This window comes from Marmota monax, unplaced genomic scaffold (genome assembly GCF_021218885.2).
Source record: "Marmota monax isolate L192 unplaced genomic scaffold, Marmota_monax_Labrador192_F-V1.1 WCK01_AAM20220418_F8-fsc01143, whole genome shotgun sequence".
Taxonomy (NCBI): domain Eukaryota; kingdom Metazoa; phylum Chordata; class Mammalia; order Rodentia; family Sciuridae; genus Marmota; species Marmota monax.
Window position 1 is genome coordinate 1 of NW_026692282.1, and position 21,423 is coordinate 21,423.

General features: G+C 34.7%; 1 protein-coding gene across 1 annotated transcript; it reads right to left on the reverse strand.

The window, feature by feature from the left end:
- Positions 1-9,556: 9,556 nt before the first annotated feature.
- Positions 9,557-14,754, reverse strand: LOC124090082 (zinc finger protein 345-like; the record flags this gene model as incomplete). Its single annotated transcript, XM_058578320.1, has 2 exons — positions 14,675-14,754; positions 9,557-11,702 (listed from the first exon to the last, which is right to left on the reverse strand). Coding segments are annotated over exons 1-2 (2,223 nt in total), but the record flags the coding sequence as incomplete, so codon positions are not given.
- Positions 14,755-21,423: the final 6,669 nt, after the last annotated feature.

Here is a 21,423-nt window from a genome sequence, read left to right on the forward strand (position 1 = left end):
TTTTTTAAATTTTTTAATTTGTTGTTCAAAACATTACAAAGCTCTTGACATATCATATTTCATACATTAGATTCAAGTGGGTTATGAACTCCCCTTTCTACCCCACATACAGATTGCAGAATCACATCGGTTACACATCCACATTTTTAAATAATGCCATATTAGTAACTGTTATATTCTGCTACCTTTCCTATCCTCTACTATCACCCCTCCCCTCCCCTGCCATCTTCTCTCTCTACCCCATCTACTGTAATTCATTTCTCTCCTTGTTTTTTTTTTTCCCATTCCCCTCACAACCACTTATATGTAATTTTGTATAACAATGAGGGTCTCCCTCCATTACCATGCAATTTCCCTTTTCTCTCCCTTTCCCTCCCACCTCATTTCTCTGTTTAATGTTAATCTTTTCCTCCTGCTCTTCCTCCCTGCTCTGTTCTTAGTTGCTCTCATTATATCAAAGAAGACATTTGGCATTTGTTTTTTAGGAATTGGCTAGATTCACTTAGCATAATCTGCTCTAATGCCATCATTTACCTGCAAATTCCATGGTTTTGTCATTTTTTAGTGCTGTGTAATACTCCATTATGCATAAATGCCACATTTTTTTTTATCCATTCATCTATTGAAGTGCATCTAGGTTGGTTCCACAGTCTAGCTATTGTGAATTGTGCTGCTATGAACATAGATGTGGCAGTATCCCTGTAGTACACTCTTTTAAGGTCTTCAGGGAATTGTCCGAGAAGGGCAATAGCTGAGTCAAATGGTGGTTCCATTCCCAGCTTTCCCAGGAATCTCTATACTGCTTTCCAAATTGGCCGCACCAATTTTCAGTCCCACCAGCAATGTAGAAGAGTACCCTTTTCTCCACATCCTCGCCAGCACTTGTTGTTGTTTGACTTCATAATGGCTGCCAATCTTACTGGAGTGAGATGGTATCTTAGGGTGGTTTTGATTTGCATTTTTCTGACTGCTAGAGATGGTGAGCATTTTTTCATGTAATTGTTGATTGATTGTATGTCCTCCTCTGAGAAGTGTCTGTTCAGGTCCTTGGCCCATTTGTTGATTGGGTTATTTGTTTTCTTATTGTTTAATTTTTTGAGTTCTTTGTATACTCTGGATATCAGGGCTCTATCTGAAGTGTGAGGAGTAAAAGTTTGTTCCCATGATGTAGGATCCCTATTTACCTCTCTTATTGTTTCTCTTGCTGAGAAAAAACTTTTTAGTTTAAGTAAGTCCCATTTGTTGATTCTTGTTATTGAATCTTGTGCTATGGGTGTTCTATTGAGGAATTTGGAGCCCAACCCCACAATATGTAGATCGGAGCTTCAGGAATGACAAGGAAATAAAAGTCTTTCATGATAAACAAAAGTTAAAAAATTTGCAGCCAGAAAACCAGCATTGCAAAGCATCTTGAGCAAAACACTACATGAGGAAGAAATGAAAAACAACAACCAAAACCTACAGTGGGAAGTACCTCAGTAAAGACAGAGGGCAGGGGGAAAGCTAATCATGGAAAAACAAACTAAATTCAAAAAAAGATAAATAATGAAACATGGCTGGAAGTACAAACCATATATCAATAGTAACTCTAAACCTTAATGGCTTAAACTCTCCAATAAAGTGACATAGGCTGGTAACATGGATTAAAAAAACAAATCCAACAATATGCTGCCTCCAGGAGACACATCTGATTGGAAAAGACATACACAGCCTGAGAGTAAAAGATTGGCAAAAAATATACCACGCACACGCTCCTCTTAAGCAAGCAGGGGTGACCATCTTCATATCAAATAAAATCGACTTCAAGACTAAGTTAATCAAAAGGGATAAGGAAGGACATTATATACTGTTAAAAGGAACCATTCACCAACAAGAAAGAACAATTGTCATTATTTATGCACCAAATAATGGTGCTGCGATGTTCATAAAACAAACTCTCCTCAAGTTCAAGAATCAAATAGACCAGAACACAATAATTATGGGTGACTTCAACACACCTCTCTCACCATTGGACAGATCCTCCAAACAAAAGTTGAATAAAGAAATTATAGAACTCAATAACACAATCAATAACCTAGACTTAACTAACATATATAGAATATATCAACCATCATCAAGTGGATACACGTTTTTCTCAGTAGCACATGGATCCTTCTCAAAAATAGACCATATATTATGCCATAGGGCAACCCTCAGTAAATATAAAGGGGTGGAGATAATACCATGCATTTTATCTGATCATAATGGAATGAAACTAGAAATCAACGATAAAAGAAGGAAGGAAAAATCATACATCTCATGGAAAATGAACAATATGTTACTGAATGATCAATGGGTTACAGAAGACATAAAGGAGGAAATAAAAAAAATTCTTAGAGATAAATGAAAATACAGAAACAACATATCTGAATCTATGGGACACAATGAAAGCAGTTTTAAGAGGGACATTCATCAACTGGAGGTCATTCCTCACAAAAAGAAAAAAAACAACAAATAAATGATCTCACTCTTCATCTCAAAGCCCTAGAAAAGGAAGAGCAAAACAACAGCAAATATCAGAAAGCAAGAAATAATTAAAATCAGAGCGGAAATCAATGAAATTGAAACAAAAGAAACTATTGAAAAAATTGACAAAACTAAAAGTTGGTTCTTTGAAAAAATAAATGATTGACAGACCCTTAGCCATGCTAATGAAGAGAAGAGAGAACTCAAATTACTAACATATGGGATGAAAAAGGCAATATCACAACAGATACTACAGAAATACGGAAGATAATTAGGAATTATTTTGATAATTATTTTTATTTTGATAAATTATTTTATTCCAATAAAATAGAAGATAGTGAAGACATTGATAAATTTCTTAAGTCATATGATTTGGCCAGACTGAGTCAGGAGGATACACACAATTTGAACTGACCAATATCAATGGATGAAATAGAAGAAGCAATCAAAAGACTGCCAACCAAGAAAAGCCCAGGACTGGATGGGTATACAGCGGAGTTTTACAAAGCCTTTAAAGAAGAATTAATACCAACACTTTTCAAATTATTTCAGGAAATAGAAAATGAGGGAGCTCTTCCAAATTCATTCTATGAGGCCAACATTACCCTGATTCCAAAACCAGACAAAGACACCTCAAAGAAAGAAAACTACAGAGCAATATCTCTAATGAACCTAGATGCAAAAATCCTCAATAAAATTCCGGTGAATCAGTTACAAAAACACATCAAAAAAATTGTACACCATTATCAAGTACGATTCATCCCTGGGATGCAAGGATGGTTCAATATATGGAAATCAATAAATGTTATTCACCACATCAATATACTTAAGGATAAGAACCATATGATCATCTCGATAGATGCAGAAAAAGCATTCGACAAAGTACAGCATCCCTTTATGTTCAAAACATTATAAATACTAGGGATAACAGGAACTTACCTCAACATTGTAAGAGCTATCTATGCTAAGCCTCAGGCTAGCATCATTCTGAATGAAGAAAAATTGAAGGCATTCCCTCTAAAATCTGGAACAAGACAGGGATGCCCTCTATCACCACTTCTATTCAATATAGTTCTTGAAACACTGGCCAGAGCAATTAAAAACAAAATATTTTTTAAAAATAAAAAATCTCTAAAGGCCATGTTACTGCACTGTAACCATGATTGGATGGACCATGGTTTTCTTAAATAAAGTTTCTGGATCATGATGTTCAGATCCCCACAGTTGCCCGATAAGACCACTAGATGGAGAGCATTGTTTTTTTGTTTGTTTGTTTGTTTGTTTGCCAGTGGAGGTGCTCTACAGGTGGCTGGGGGCTTCTCTTGGTTGCTCCCATCAGAGTCCCTGAAGTGTCCCTATGCTGAGGTAGGTTTTACTGCAGATTCCAGGAAGTGATATGAAGCCAGGGTCTTTGACTACAGTACTACTATAGTACTGTAGCAGGAAGTTTATTTAAAATGGTGCAGGTCCTCCTCCTCATACAGGACAGGCTGACTATTTGCCCACAGCCTGAAGTCCTGATACTGGCAGAGATATGGTCATAGGCCCCAATAATACCAATCTGGAATACAAAAGTAGAGACAATATTTTCTTCTCCTGAAAGGTATACTCTGTTTTATGAACACCCAGAACATATGGCCTGCCTTTTTTTTTTTTTTTTTGATTCTTTAAAGGGCTTCGGTGCCTCCCTATGACCAAGTCCAAGTGGTACAGGTTACAGATGCAGTTGTTCTGGCCCTTTTGAGGAGATTTATAGATTTTCCATTGTTGTAAGAGTGCTTAGGGTTTGTTTTAATCATATATAGGAGATGCACAGGAACACATGCAGTGCCATAGAGAGCTACAGCTTTCTATAAGCAGTAGTGAAGAGCAATTTGCGAAGCTCCAGGGTTGGTCAGGAGATGAGGGTGTGGGAGGTGATGGAGAACAAGGAAAAGAGACTTTTTTATATTCGCACAGGAAGAAAAGATGATACAGCATAAGTGGATTTAGTGTTATTATGTTATTATATTTTCAGTGAGCTTTAGGGGTCATGAGCCATCTCTGTTATGCTGGTAACTAGACATGCCATGATTAGATCACACAAAGACTGACTTTGGATGCTGGGAGCAAAATAGGAAGGATATTGGTAGTATGAAAATTATATTAGTTAATTTTCACATGAACAACTTGGGAAAATGGCTGACTATCTCTAAAAATTAGCTCTCTCCAGAAGGTCATGACTGGGTGAAGTGGTTCATGCCTGGGTGAGGTGGTCCATGCCTATAAATCAAGTGATTCAAGGGACTGAAGCTGGTGGATTGTAAGTTCAAGGTCAGCCTGAACAATTTAGTGAGATCCTGGCTCACAGTAAAATTAAAAAAAAAAAAAAAAAAACACCATCTAGGGATCTTCTTCAGGTATAGTAGAACAGCTATAAAATGCTCTTGAGTTAAATCCACAGTAACTTCCTCTGCCCCCAAAATACACCCACCCACCCCACCCCCCACACACATACTCAGTCTAAGAATTTATCCCCTTTATGGTAAGCAAAGCCCCATTGTCAAAGAAGAAAGTCCCAACTGTAAAAGGCCTTGGTAACACAAGTACTTTTTATTTCCAGAGAAAAAAAGAAAATGACTCTGTAGGTTCTTCTAGAGGCTTGCTCTCTGCTCCCTCGGGCAAGGAACTGTGATCGTTTTTTTTTTTTTTTTTTTTTTTGCTTAATGGGCCCTATGCAGCCTTGTGAGTGACTGCAGAGCACCAGGACTCTGTTTTAATAGAATGTCTTCCAGTAAGCCATAAATCTTGGCCAGCAGAGCAGAGAATTTTGATGCCTTTCAACAATCTCTCCTCTGTCCTTTTTTCCTCAATTTGTCACCAGGTGATACCTGCCTGGGGCAAACTCAGGATGTATAGGACAAGTACAGACTACTCAGATACAGAGAAGATGGCAGTGGCAAGGGTTTGAATGTCACTGTAGCTTTGTTTCTCTCGGATGGCATCTTGGAAGGGGAAAGTGAAACACTGCACAGAAAATTCTGGAATGTGCAGGATCAGAAGTCAAAGGTTTTTCTTGTAGATGGCAAGATAATGTCCCAGGTCACCAGCTCCAGCACGGGGTTGCAGATTCTGATGGCCTTAATATTAATTTGTGTGTGTGTGTGTGTGTGTGTGTGAAGTGAAGTCCTCAATGACTCACTATTCATTCTTGGAAAAGAAGACATGGAAAGACTGCTTACTCAATGGGGTTTCTGCTAAGGAAGAATCTTGCCTGTTGTTCAAGTAGGGGAATTTGGCTTGATACTGACAACTGACCCAAGACTAGTAAGTTTTGGAAGGTTGGTAGAACTCTTTGACAGAGAGTTAGTAGCACCACAATCAGGCCCAAATTAATAATTCTCCTGCCTGCAGGCTTTAGGTTTCTTCTGATAATATGCTGTGTGTCTCCTTCTGCTCCTTCTTTTGTTTCTTTCTTCCCTTCCTCACTACTGGGTGACAATCATTGTGCTTAAAGCACTGGGAGAAAAAATAAATTAGAAAAATACCAGTTCTTTTTTCAGCATGTATGATCTACCCTGAGCCTCAGCATGGTAAAAGCTTGTTTTTGGTAAGGGGCTTGCCCATCATGATGATGTTTAGTAATCCTATTCCCTACTTGAAAATAAAAAAATGCCTCTAGAATGCCCAATGTCCACTTGGTGTAACCATTGCCATGGCTGAGAACTACTTAGCAGTGAGGCACAAAGCTAAGTTCACACCTTCAGTGGAGTTTGCATGGGTGTCTCTGTGCCTTCTTGGGGTCTGTTTTATTTAGTTTCATAAGTTTCTAAGCTTTGCCACATCATTGATATTTGTATGGTTTCTCCCCAGTTTGAATTTTCTTGTGTTGAGTAAGGCATAATGTTTTCTTAAAAGCTTTGCCACCTTCTTTACATTTGTATGGGTTTTCTGCAGTATGAATTCTCTGGTATTGAGTAAGGCATGATTTTTGAGTCTAAACTACTGAAACTTTCAGGGGTTTAGTGCACACCTGTTGTGAGAGAGTAACTGAACAGAGGCTACCAGATGAATCGCTCCATCAACAGAGGCACCATATTAATATTTTGGGATTATCATGGAGGTATTTCTGTGACAGTAAAAGTTAGTGGAGGTATCTGTGCTTTATAGCACTATGGTGATCACTAAGCAACTATAGTTAGTACATTTTTTAAAAAAGTTTTTAAATAATGCAATTGTTCAGACTTATGTACAACAAAAACTGAGTCTGATGACCACAAAACCTGAGCCTCTTTGTCTTTTTTTCTTTTTTGTACTTGGGATCAAACCAAAGTGCTCTCTACCACTAAGACACATTCCCAAATCTTTTTATTTACAGTTAGGATCTTCCTAAGTTGCTTAGATTCATGTGAAATTGCTGAGGCTGGTTTTGAAACTGTGATTCTCCTTCCTTGAACTCCCCTGCTGTTTGGATGAAAAGTGTGTGCCAGTGTGCCCAGCAAAAGATTGAGTCTTCCAGAATCCTGAGAGGACGTGAAGTACTGCAGTGGAAGAGATTTTCTCATACTTTATTAACTGTTAAAAACATCATTTACTTGGAAGAAGCAACTTGAAGAGCCAAGGATGGGTCCAGGGAAAGATGTAACTTTCTGAGCTTTCACTGTGTGGCTTGGGACAGACCTTTTTCTGAGTGACAAAACTGTATCCTTGTAAATGTTACTGGAAGGATGGACTCACTAATTCAAATGCTTTTCATTGACACCATTTTTTAACCATTCTTTTTTTTTTCAACTGTAACAAAATTATTGATTTAAAAAATGTGCAGGGCTGTGGTTTTCTATTAAGAGAAAAAAGGGCAACTATGTTTCATCAGGTACTGTCTCAGTGGTCTCTAAAACAGATGTCATATATATGCAAGCAGAGCCACACTTTGGTACAAAGACACACAGTGTTTTCCCTGGTCTGTCTAGTAAAAGCTATAGTATGTTTAGGGGTGGGAAAATGTAGTGTGCTTCTTTCTCATTTTTTCAGACCCTCTGAAGGCTCAGGGGCTCAAAGTCATGAATGGAGTCTCAGGACCCTCCGGGGTCATGGACAGGCCTCTTGCTGTCTATTTAGTGTGAGCATTCATACCCACTACATGTGTGGATTTAACCACAACATATGTTGCATTTTACTGTTCAATATCTTTGTTTCTCAGCCACCTGGTTTCAAATTTGTGAACTCTGCATTTGATGTAGAAAGCTAAGATGTTTCATGCAGGACATTTCAAAAGCCAGAATCTGATGCCTGAAGTGTGACAAAACCATCTTTTTATGGACATGAAATCCTGAGTAAAATTTTTTAACTAACTACAAAGCAAAAGACATTGATTTCTGGGTGCAGGGATGCATGCCTTGTATCCAAGCAGTGCATGAGCCTGAAGCAGGATAATCACAAGTTCAAATCCAGTCTTAGTAGTAAAAGTGAGACCCTAAGCAACTCAGTGAAATTGTGTCTCTAAATAAATACAAAATAGGGCTGGGATGTGGCTTAGTGGTTGAGTGCCCCTGAATTCAATCCTCGGTATACAACCAAAACAAAATTAAATAAATAAGACATCGACATAGGACCATGCTCTCCAGCTGAGATTATGGGGAATATATTGATGTAACATAGACTTCAGGCATAAGATAATTTTATTAATGTGTTGGTTTGGTACAAATAGGCCTTTAAGTCCAGATATAGCTTTTGAAAAAGAAAAAAAAGATGATTTGAATTCAATCAATACAGAGAACCTGAGGAAAGGACAATTGAACCTGGAGAGGTCCACAGAAGGAAAGAAGGTGAAGCATCCAATCATGCTTCCTGCCCACTTCCATGGGCTAATGAGTAATGGCCATTTGGGCAAGGGTTGGAATTTTATGGAGTCAGTGCTTTGGAGCTATCTCTGGGCAATTGTAATTGTTCTTCCCAGTATGAAGTTTCTGGTGACCAATGAGGTTTGATCTTACAGGAAATGACTTTTAAGTCTGTGGATTTGTGAGAATTGTTGAAAGTATGAATGATCTGTTTCTTGTCAACACTTGAAGCATACTTAAAATATGCCACATTCTTAACACTTACATGGCTCTTATTCAGTATGAATATTTGGTGAACAACAATACTTTTCCTAATAGAATAGCTTTGCCACATTCTTTGCATTTGTATAGTTTCTCCCCAGCATGAATTTTCTGGTGTTGAGAAATGTGTGATCTTTGATAAAGAGCTTTGCCACATTCTTTAAACTTGTATGGCCTTTTCCTAGTATTAATTCTCTTGTGTCAAATAAGTTATATTAGATTAGGCTTTGCCACATTCTCCAAATTTGTATTGATTTTCTCCCATAAGAAGTCTCTGGTGTTGACTAAGGAGTGACCTTCAATTAGAAGCTTTGCTACATTATAGATATTTGTATAGTTTCTCCCTAGTATCAATTCTCTGGTATTGAGTAAGGCACGATTTTTGATTCAAAGCTTTGCCACATTCTTTATATTTGTATGGCATTTCTCTACTATGAAGCCTCCAGTGTCAAGTAAGGTGTGATTTTTGATTAAAAGCTTTGCCACATTCTTTATATTTCTATGGATTTTCTCCAGTATGAATTCTCTGGTGTTGATTAAGGCATGATTTTTTATTAAAAACTTTGCCACTTTTCTTCACATTTGTATGCCATTTCTCCAGTATGAACTCTCTGGTGTCGAGTAAGTTGTGACTTTCGATTAAAAGCTTTGTCACATTCTTTACATTTGTATGGCTTTTCTCCAGTATGAATTCTCTGGTGTTCATTCAGGTGTGATTTTTTATTAAAAGCTTTGTCACATTCTTTACATTTGTATGGCTTTTCTCCAGTATGAATTCTCTGGTGTTCAGTAAGGTGTGATTTTTTATTAAAAGCTATGCCACATTCTTTACATTTGTATGGCATTTCTCCAGTATGAAGTCTCTGGTGTTGAGTAAGTTTTGATTTTTTATTAAAAGCTTTGCCACATTCTTTACATTTGAATGGCTTTTCTCCAGTATGAAGTCTCTGGTGTTGAGTAAGTTTTGATTTTTCATTAAAAGTGTTGCCACATTCTTTACATTTGAATGGCTTTTCTCCAGTATGAAGTCTCTGGTGTTCAGTCAGGTGTGATTTTTTATTAAAAGCTTTTTCACATGCTTTACATTTGTATGGCTTTTCTCCACTATGAATTTTCTCGTGTGTAGTAAGGTGTGATCTTTGATAAAAAGCTTTCCCACATTTTTCACATTTGTATGGCTTTTCTCCAGTATGAATTCTCTGGTGTTCAGTCAGGTGTGATTTTCGATTAAAAGCTTTTTCACATTCTTTACATTTGTATGGCTTTTCTCCAGTATGAAGTCTCTGGTGTTGAGTAAGGTGTGATTTTTGATTAAAAGCTTTGCCACATTCTTTACATTTGTATGGCTTTTCTCCTGTATGAAGTCTCTGGTGTTCAGTAAGGTGTGATTTTGTATTAAAAGCTTTGCCACATTCTTTACATTTGTATGGCATTTCTCCAGTATGAAGTCTCTGGTGTTGAGTAAGTTTTGATTTTTGATTAAAAGCTTTGCCACATTCTTTACATTTGAATGGCTTTTCTCCAGTATGAAGTCTCTGGTGTTCAGTCAGGTTTGATTTTCGATTAAAAGCTTTTTCACATGCTTTACATTTGTATGGCTTTTCTCCAGTATGAATTTTCTGGTGTCTAGTAAGTTGTGATTTTTGATTAAAAGCTTTTTCACATGCTTTACATCTGTATGGCTTTTCTCCACTATGAATTTTCTGGTGTCTAGTAAGGTGTGATCTTTGATAAAAAGCTTTCCCACATTTTTCACATTTGTATGGCTGTTCTCCTGCATGAAGTCTCTGGTGTTCAGTAAGGTGTGATTTTTTATTAAAAGCTTTGCCACATTCTTTACATTTGTGTGGCTTTTCTCCAGTATGAATTCTCTGGTGTTCAGTCAGGTGTGATTTTTGATTAAAAGCTTTGTCACATTCTTTACATTTGTATGGCTTTTCTCCAGTATGAATTTTCTGGTGTCGAATAAGGCATGATTTTGTATTAAAAGCTTTGCCACATTCTTTGCATTTGTATGGCTTTTCTCCAGTATGAATTTTCTGGTGTCTAGTAAGTGGTGATTTTTGATTAAAAGCTTTGCCACATTCTTTACATTTGTATGGCTTTTCTCCAGTATGAAGTCTCTGGTGTTCAGTAAGGTGTGATCTTTGATAAAAAGCTTTGCCACATTCTTCACATTTGTGTAGCTTTTCTCCTGTATGAAGTCTCTGGTGTTCAGTAAGGTGTGATTTTGTATTAAAAGCTTTGCCACATTCTTTACATTTGTATGGCATTTCTCCAGTATGAAGTCTCTGGTGTTGAGTAAGTTTTGATTTTTGATTAAAAGCTTTGCCACATTCTTTACATTTGAATGGCTTTTCTCCAGTATGAAGTCTCTGGTGTTCAGTCAGGTTTGATTTTCGATTAAAAGCTTTTTCACATGCTTTACATTTGTATGGCTTTTCTCCAGTATGAATTTTCTGGTGTCTAGTAAGTTGTGATTTTCGATTAAAAGCTTTTTCACATGCTTTACATCTGTATGGCTTTTCTCCACTATGAATTTTCTGGTGTCTAGTAAGGTGTGATCTTCGATAAAAAGCTTTTTCACATGCATTACATTTGTATGGCTTTTCTCCAGTATGAATTTTCTGGTGTTCAGTAAGGTGTGATTTTTGATTAAAAGCATTGACACTTTTTTTACATTTCCAGATTTTCTCTCCAGTATGATTACTGTAGTGTTTAAAGAGGTTTGACCAACACTTAAAGACATTTTCACATTTCTTCAATTTGTAAGGTTTATCTCCATTGTAAAGCCTATTGTTTTTAGTAACAAATAGAATTTGAGTAAAATATTTTTTACATTCTTTACTTATGGAGGATTTATCACTGCTCTGATAAAGAAATGAGGAATTTTTAAATGATTTTACATACTTTTTTAACTTGTAGATCTTCCCACGAATATTAATTTTCTGGAGTTCAGGAATTCTTGTAGTTTTATTAAAAATGCTTTCACATACCTTATATCTGTAATTTGTCTCTTGATTATAAAAGCTTGGATAAATAAATTTTGGGTATGGATTAAAAATTTTTACACTTTTCTCATTGTAAAGCTCTTTTAAACGATGACATGGGTGATTTCTAGGATTTAAAAAAAAGAAAATTTTAATGACTTTCACAGAATTTACATTGTTTTACACCAAATCTATTATATTGCTAATTACCTAGGGTAGAGACTGTCTACATGTCCTAAAAGATTTATCATAAATATAGGTCTCTCTTAGTATCTACGTCTACTTTTAAATTAAGCAATATTAGGAAAGTACAAATACTCTCACATTCATTATAATTCCATGCATTGCCACAAGGAGAAACTGTTCATTTCATCATTTTTGTGAAGTAACAGTCAGACAAACTAATAAAACTCAGAAATTTTTTTTATTCTTCTTCTTCTCCTTCTTCTTCTATCCTGTCTAGAGAAATATTTGTGGATATTTACTCAATGGTGCATTTTAAATTATTCCAGTGACTAACTAAAGCATGAAATAGACTCCATAGCAAATTTTTCCTGTTTTTAGAGGAAGGGTATAATTACAAAATGCTGTGCAAATATATTTAAAAGCACACACAGGTCCTCAAATTGTACTGCCATATGTGTTGTTGTCTCTCTCCAGCTTAGCCAATGTCCCACATCCCTAGAGTTCCACCTTGCCTCCAACACACTATTGTCTAGTTTTAATTTGCTGGGAATCCTGCAGGCACTGGGACATAATCATGGCCCTGATGTGCCAGAGCTTTCTTCATTAAGCCAAAGAGCAAACTTCATGTGAGCTGAGCTGCTCAACTTTCCAGCAAAAATATCTATCACTGAGGGTGTTTTTAAAATTCTTTCTATGTAACTAGCTCACTGAAATAAGTTAGAGAATACTTTTGATTTGTTGAAAACATATTCCTTGAGATGCACAGATGAGTAGTGCTAGGGCCTCAGAAAAATCTAATGGCAACAGGATTTAGTTCACTAGGGACATGTATAGGATCCAGGAAGTCTCTGTGTCTCACACTTGGAAAGTTTTTTCCATTCCACCTAAAACCACAAAATCCAAAGATCTTTTGGGATATTCACTTGGAGTCTTGTCAAAATCCCTGTTGATATGAAAGATGAAGCAGTGCATGTCAGATGGAGCTGCTGAAAGATATCTATAAACTGTGCATGGAATTAAAAAAAAAAAGCATGGAAGCCTTTAGGGAAAAAAATCTGGTATCTGAGAACTCACAGTTGAAATCCAGCTGGTTTGAGACTATCCAGTACATGTTATATACTACCTAGTTTTGTCTAAATTCAGCATGGCACTGGAAATGGTATCATCCATTGGAGCCACATAGCCACATAGCATCACAGAGATGGTGAGACATGTCAGAATTCTAATCAACCTGTCTCAAGAAATACTCTTCCTTTTGAAATCTTATTCCTACTTTGATGCACACTCCCTTAAATAAAGAACTGGAAAATTATCTAGCAATTGTTTTTCAGAACTTATGTGGTCTAGGGAATCTATAAGATGTTTTACCTCTTTTAACATAAGTTCTTGCCTGGTCTTATGTTCCTTTACTAATTATTTCAGATATATATTTTTTTCAGATGGCTCATCACCTTCCAAAAAAGAAATTACTCAGGTGGGATGCTTGATGTCCCATGACATGGAGTTATTATGCTAACTTATGAGCCATAAATACGTTGGCAACTACACAAACACTGCTTCAAGTTGAATTAAAATTATAAATAATTATTTACAAGCACCTTTGACTCAAATCAAGTTTCAGGGAGAAAGGTCTACAAAAGTGGGCTTCTGGAATGATAGAATCATGAAATGACAAAGATATTATAGATCTTTTTTTTTTTTTTTTTCTTACAGAGAAGTTTCATAGTAAGCCATTCCTCATCCAAAGGTGGTCTTACCTCACCACTGTGGCTGCTTTACTTTTCTCAAAGAGTTTTACAATTATTAGCTTATGCCCTTCATTGTTCTTCATTTGTCCCACAACGTCCCTACTACATCTGTCCCAGGCATGTTTTCTACCTCTTAGCACTAGCCCAGAAAAGTGTCAGAAGCCTTCCACAATTCTCACAAGACCCTCATGTCTGCTTTTGGGGTGTGATGCATTCCTGCAAGCCATTTGGGCTGTGGGTTTTCTGGGGGACTGTGCTAGAAGTTCCTGAGACTTTCCTGTGTTTCGATTGTCATACATGATAGATGAGCTGTATGCTTATTTGATGTGTTTTAGAAAGATTTAACTGCTTCTCTTCTTCTTCTCTTTTGCTTAATTATTATTGCATTTAAACACAATACCTACCAAACTTTCACTGTAAGCACATTTAATTACTGAATTGTTCTTTTCAACAGAAATGTCTTAGTAAGGCTTGTTTCAGCATTTCCTTAATCTGCATGTATTTCTTTTAAGTAGAAATACTATGCATGTGTTTAAATTAGACAATCTGTCTATACTGTGTAGAAAATCTCTTTTTATTACTTTATAAAAAAGACAGATTAGAATGCTGCATCTTTAAATTAATGATCTGTACACTTTTCTCTATCCTGCGGTTATGTAGAGATTATTAAAAGTTTTAAAAACATAACTGACTATAAGCATTTTATAACTTTGTGAGTTTTTTTTTTAATTAAAATGCCTATTTCTATTCTAATCCTATTTCTAAAGCTGAGCAACCTGGTTGAGTCTTTATTTTTCTAAAGGTATTTTTAAGATACAGCTTCATAATACCCTGTAAACATTGTGTAAATGTAATTTGATACGTGTTTTTGCAATTTAAAATATTGTGTATTGCAAGTGGTTTTACAAAAAAATACTGAGCAGTAAAAATTTTACAATTACATTAATGTAATTTAAAGTTTTAACCAAAGAAAACTGAATGGCACTAGTTGAGCAGTCAGTCTTCTGAGATGTTTGTAATAATATAACCTGATGAACTTGTAATTTTCTGAATAAATGATTTTCATGTTTTTTTCCATTCATTAAGACAAATTTTCTGAACTTCCCTCTCTTTCAATTTCAATTTCTTGTTTAAAACCAAGTATTAACTGTCCTGCTTTCCATACCTTTGCTTTTTCAAGTTTTGCAAAAAATATTGTATTTCTTGCTCTCCTGAAAATTCTTGCTTTTGATTAGAAGACATACCTAAAAAATAATAGGAAGTTATTTCACTTACTATGGCAAATAACTCTGCAATTATATAAAACTTTATCAAAGTGAGGGGGAATAGCCACAGAACAGTAGGATTCAAGGATATTATTACTCAAGATATATATAGAATTTACTACAACATGATGACAAAAGCCTTGAGAACTTTGAAAATTATCTTAAGAAATTATAGCACCACAGATGAGGACAAAATGCAAACTGACTAATATTACTACAACAATGTCAAATCATAGCCCTTCACTTCAACATATTCAGACTCCACCTGTGTCTCAAATGTTTCAAGCAATGAATATCTCTTATTTGTTTATTTAAATTTTTATCTTTGGGGGGATTATTTCATAAGAGAACACAGGAGTATTATATCACCAAACTAGATCCACAGGCATTTCTATATTTCTATATTTAGGTCTATATACTTTTTTTAAAGACAGTTTATCAAAAAGATGCTGAAATTTATTTTAAACTGGCATCCCACTGTCTCAGCTTTCCGGTTATATGGAATTAAATTTATATATCATTGCACATAACCTTTTTTGTTTACTTTGTAACTTCCAAATATTTTCCAAAATGACTATAATGATCTAGTTGAACAGATTTTAAATAGAAAAATCCCAATGAAAATAATAGCTCACACAATAAAAAGTATAATCAACTCAAGCAAACAAACAATGTAATAATAGTAATTGAGAGTTCAAAAATTGATGTTGTTAATTATCTAACTAATGCCAGAAAACCACCTGAAATGTATTTAATAAACTATATATCAATATAGAAAATTAAAAAAATAGAAAAAATAGCAAGAGAAATTATATACTAAAAATATTTTTTAAAAACAATGCCTCAGGCTGGGGACACAGCTCACATGTTTGAATTCTTGCCTCACATGCAAAAGGATGGGCTTAGTCCCCAGCACCACACACACACACACACACACACAGTCTCATAAATTAGAAATTTGAGGAAGAAAATATATCAAAGGCTAGAATTAATTAAAATACACAGGTACTGCTGGAAGATGTGGTACATGACTGTAATCCCAGTATCTGGGGAGACTCATGCAGGAGCACCATGAGTTCAAAGACAGACTCAGCAATGGTGAGGCACTAAGCACCTCAGTGAGATCCTATGTACTTTTCTATAATTCCAAAGTAATGATAAAATAAATATTGAAGGTAATAAAATAAAATAATCATCATAAAATCTATAAAATACAAATTAAGGCAGTTTTTTCGTAGTAGAAAAATTTATAAAAAATGAACAAAATTTGAAATCTACAGAAGTAAGTTCTTTCACATCAGGAATTTATGTATAAATAAACTAATTTGAAAAAAAATAATCAGAAAACAATGTGATTAACAAGATTAAACCTAAAAATATATTAACTATGTCAGATGCAAATCTACAGAATGTTTTCTTAAGATATAAGGTCACAAAAAGAGTAAAAACAAAGATATAACAAATATTACATTCAAAATTTCAAAGGTGATAATAATTATATAAATGAGAGACAAAATAGAATATCACATAAAGATAAATATGACTAATCCTGGAATACAATCATTGTAGAAATATTTGTAACTCCAATCCTATTTTTTATATATAGAAAAAAATCACAGAAAAAAATTCAACAGCATAAAAAGCAACACAGTAATAGTAGGATACATCAATCCCCAGTTGATGCAAATATATATATCATTGCATTAGTACCCAGGAAATGAATAAACTTCAAAAAGCATTAAAAACTAATTAGGTTTACAGAGGCAATCTTCTTTATAGTGTATGGAATATTGTTCCAAAGAGATCAGGTTAAAAATACAAAACAAGTGTTAAATATATTAAAATATTGAAGTTGCTTTATAACATAAAATAATAAGTTAGAAAGCAAAAGTGAAAGTGATATTCAAAATTTATGAATAGGAGTTTAAAGCCAAATTCAGCAATTAAGCAAGGCCCCAAGCAACTTACCTAGGCACTGTCACAAAATAAAATATAAAAACAGCTGCCAGCTGGGTACAGTAATATACAACTGTAATTCAAGCAGCTTGGGAGACTGCAACAACAGGATTGTGAGTTCAAAGCCAGCCTCATCAACAGCAAGGTGCTAAGCAAATCAAGGAGACCATGATTCTATGTAAAATTAAAAAATGGGGCTTGAGATGTAGCTCAGTGGACAAGTGCCCCTGAGGTCAATCCCCAGTACCCTTCCCCAAAAAGAGCTGTTGATGTGGCTCAGTGGTTAAGCACCTGTTCTAAAAAAAAAGTGCCAGTAGCACCCCCAAAAATCTAAGAAGACTATTTAATACCAAACAATCAATATATCTTTGTGTAAACAAAATAAGTTATTTGAACAATTCTTTGGAATATTCTTGGTACATCAATAACTACACATAATTAAAAAAATTTAAAAGTACTTCCTGATATAAAATAATAAAAGCTACAATATTCAATGGAATGAGGTTAAATGAGAAAGCCATGGGTAATAAAATTGAAAGTATATCAATTAGCCCTCAACTTGATGGTCAAATCAAAATATATTTACAGACCTATTCTCATTAAACAACATTCAAGAGAGAACAATGTGGCAAGCCAATCAAATATCATTTCAAATGACTACATGAAGGCAATTTGGAATGAAAAAGTTAGAAATCCTTTCAAATATAATAAATTATATAATATCTACAATGATCAACATTCAGGAGAGTATGTTAAGTAAAATAGTAATTCACCTCCCCCCACCCCCCAAAAAAAAATAAATAAAATACCAGGTAATTCTACTTCTGAGAGATATCTACTATAGCCAAATATACAGACCAAAAGGAATGGCATTAAGAATGAAAAAGTAAGACAAAGGAGCACTTGTTTGAAGAAAAAATGTGATACAAATTTTCTAGAAAAAAAAGTTACAAAAAAATTTGAATGAACAGAACTGACCAGTAAATTTAAAATATATGAGACAATAAGTTCAGCAAAGATATACAGTTTTGACCACAATTACAAATTTGACAAATATATAAAAAGTAAAATAATTGTAAACATCTTTATGGTACCTTTAAAAAGCTCAAATCTTACTCCTAGACAAAAGAACAGATGCATATATGGAGAGATGATGAATATGCCATTAATTCTATCTACTTGGAAGGCTGAGACATGGAAATACAATTCCAACTTTAGCCACTTAGAAAGAGTCTATTTTAAACTAAAAGTCAAAAGGGGGTGATGATGTAGCTCAATATTATAAGAACCTCTGAGTTCAATCTGCTGTGTGTGTGTGTGTGTGTGTGTGTGTGTGTGACAAAATTTAGATACATTACATGATTAAGCACAAAAGAACAGTAAATAATCAAGGCACTATATACAATTATATATAAAACAGGGGTAATATTTATACATGTAAGTAAAAGCATAGAAAACTTGATTGAAAATTGGCATATGGGTCACGTGCAGTTTAATTTTACCTAATGTTGTCCTAAAGTGACAAGTCACAATAATTTCTATTCAATTATTACATATAGATATAAAAACAAAAACAGTATCACTAATGTGATAAAACATAATGAACACTGAAGCTCTGTAAAGAGTGAGATTCAAGAAAGACACAAGAATTAGAGAAATGTTACCTACAATAATATGAATAATTGTATGACAATAGAAATCTTTCCTTTAATTTTTTTGTAGCTACAGATGGATAGAATGCATTTATTTTATTCATTTATTTTTAGGTAGTGCTAAAGATAAAACGCAATGCCTCACATGTGTGAGGCAAGCCCTCTGCCACTAAACTACAGCCCCAGCCCTGAAAATTCTTCTTTAAACCACATTGATCAGCTATACTTACATAACCACTAGGAGCAGGTATTGTGAAATACTGCTATTCATTACATGGCAGAAAAACTTCACAGAATATTCAATATAAGCATTCATATAAAGTTCTGATGAGAAAAATTTGAATGAATAAATATTTAAATTATATTAAAGAAACTCTCCTGTAATATTAATATCTTACAATGGTTTAACCTAGAGATATTTGGAAATGAGCAGATTTTCTAGGGACCCCCCAAATGCAAATAAATGGCAGATTATGCATATCCTCACAGTCATTGTGGAATAATTTGTAGGGATTCTGACTGTGGAAATATGCAGAGTAGCATTCCTCTGGTGAGAAAACTCCCAAGGATAACAGGACTTTGTTTCCCCGCCTTAGAATGCCCTGCAATTTTCCCTAGGAACTAGTCAAGTAATTAAATACATGTGCAATGTCAAGCTGCTATGGCAGTGCCCTGCTTGAAAAGGCTCTGCACTAGAATGTTATCAGCCTCAAACATAATCTCTGGCACACAACTCCTTGGAATAAAGAAACTCTGTTTTTTTTATAAGCACAATGTTTCACTGAGCCTAAACCTGTCCACAAAACAGTAAGTTTATAAAATGGACTTTCTTGAGAGTGACACAAAACTCCTAACACTGCACATTGCAACTTAGTATATAACTGAGAAATAAGCTGCATAATGTTGCTAAGTTTGTAACCTGCCTAGTAATAAAATGAACAGTATGTACTAGTGATGCCAATGACCTAAATTAACCTGTTGATATAAATAAAGCTTGGCAGTTTGGCCTCTCTGTACTATGTCACATTTCCTGTCTCTTGTCTGTGTCTTCTTTGATTTTCTTTCTTTTTTTTTAAGAGAGAGAGGGAGAGGGAGAGAGAGAGAGGGAGAGGGAGGGAGAGAGGGAGAGAGGGAGAGAGGGGGGAGAGGGAGAGGGGGAGGGGGAGGGGGAGGGAGAGAGGGAGAGAGAGAGAGAGAGAGAGAGAGAGAGAGAGGGAGAGAGAGAGAGAGAATGAATTTTAATTTTGTTTCCAGTGGACACAACATCTTTCTTGTATGTGGTGCTGAGGATTGAACCCAGGCTGCAGTAAACCACGTTATCACTTGAGCCACATCCCCAGCCCCTCTTCTTTTGATTTTCCTACAATATTTTGTTAATTTGAATGTAGGGAGATCACTGAAGAACAAGAAGGAGCAAAGGAGCTTAAATAATTGATATGCATGGTAAATGGAGAGCATGAAATGGTCTTTAATGAGTGCAACTGAAACAAACCTAGGCTTGAAAAAATATTTTCTGTCAGATTTTAGGTTATCAATTAACATTTTTAAATGTGAATTCCTCTTTAATTTTGGACCTCTTATCTGTATTCTTTGCTTCATTGATTTCTACCCAATTTGATATGTCTACTGTCACTTTTCTCTTCAAATCCCAAGGTTATTTCATTGGAGATCAAATGGTGACCAACGATTATTACATAGAGACATCAATATTTTTTGATGCAATATGTCATGTTTTGTTATTTTCCTGGAAACTAAATAAGTCTTTTTAATGTTACCCTCATTAGGAAAAAAAAAAGAAAGAGAAAATATCCTATAAGAGTCTACAAAATTGTTTTGTTAAACATTTTTTTCTAGACAAAAACACTAAAATACTTTGAAACCATTTTCATTCTCTACATTGTGAGCACTACTTAGAAAAGATAATTTAAACCTAAAAAGAAAAAAATCTTTCATATTTTCTTTTCTACATAAACAAATGCCCAATCTTTGTACTAAAAACAAGAAACAAACTTTTTAATGCAGAATAAAAGCTACCATAAGATACTCTATAATGTTAGAAAAATAAATATTGGTTTTGAATTAAAAATTCTGAATGAAATTTAGGCTTACCAATAAAGAGTAGGTTTTTACAGATCTCTAACATCACATCTCCATATAAAGTCTGCTGAGAAGTGTCCAGGAATTTCCATTCCTCTTCAGAAAATTCAATGACCACATCCCTTAATGTCAATGGTTCCTGAAATAAAAATGAAGAAATACATAACACATAAATCATAAGATTAATGACATAGTATTTAATTTCATACAAATTTTAATGAGAGTTAAAAGAGGTGGGTTTCACAAATGGTAGTGATATCAACCATTCAATAAGATACGTTTTTTGTGGTGCCTGGGATTGATCCCAAGGCCTTTTGCATGAAAGGCAAGCACTCTACCAACTGAGGTATATCCTCAGCCCCAATAATACATTTTAAGCAGTAAAATTGGTGGATAATTTTGTTATAATGAAACCCAGGGAGCAGCACATGTAAAGCAAATCAATGAAGCAAAAAAAGTGGGAAAAATCCAACAAAATTCCAAAGGATAAATAATAGTTGCAATTAGTTATCGAATATTCAAAAGAAGCACAACAAAACAAATCAATGATACTTGAGATATGCATAACAAAATTGTAAGTAATAACTATGACAGTGGACACCTTAGTGTGTAGAAGACATAAGAGATCACTAATGACACACCAAAACTTTCAACAGTCCACATAATTATTTGAATGTTTATCACCAAAGTTGTCTATCTTCTCATTATTTAAATATAACATAAATCTATACTGTATTTAAAAAAAATATTTTTACAAAATCACAACTCACTTCTAAAGCAAAAGAATTTTTAACTATCAAACCATTACAAAACACTTAGGTACTTGGGTGAACTTGAATCACATGGCACAAAGTTATAACAAAAAATAAAATAAAAAAGCAAATTAAGTGAATAGACTGTTACTCTCTCAGTTCATAAGGAAACTGACATATCAGGTTTAACAT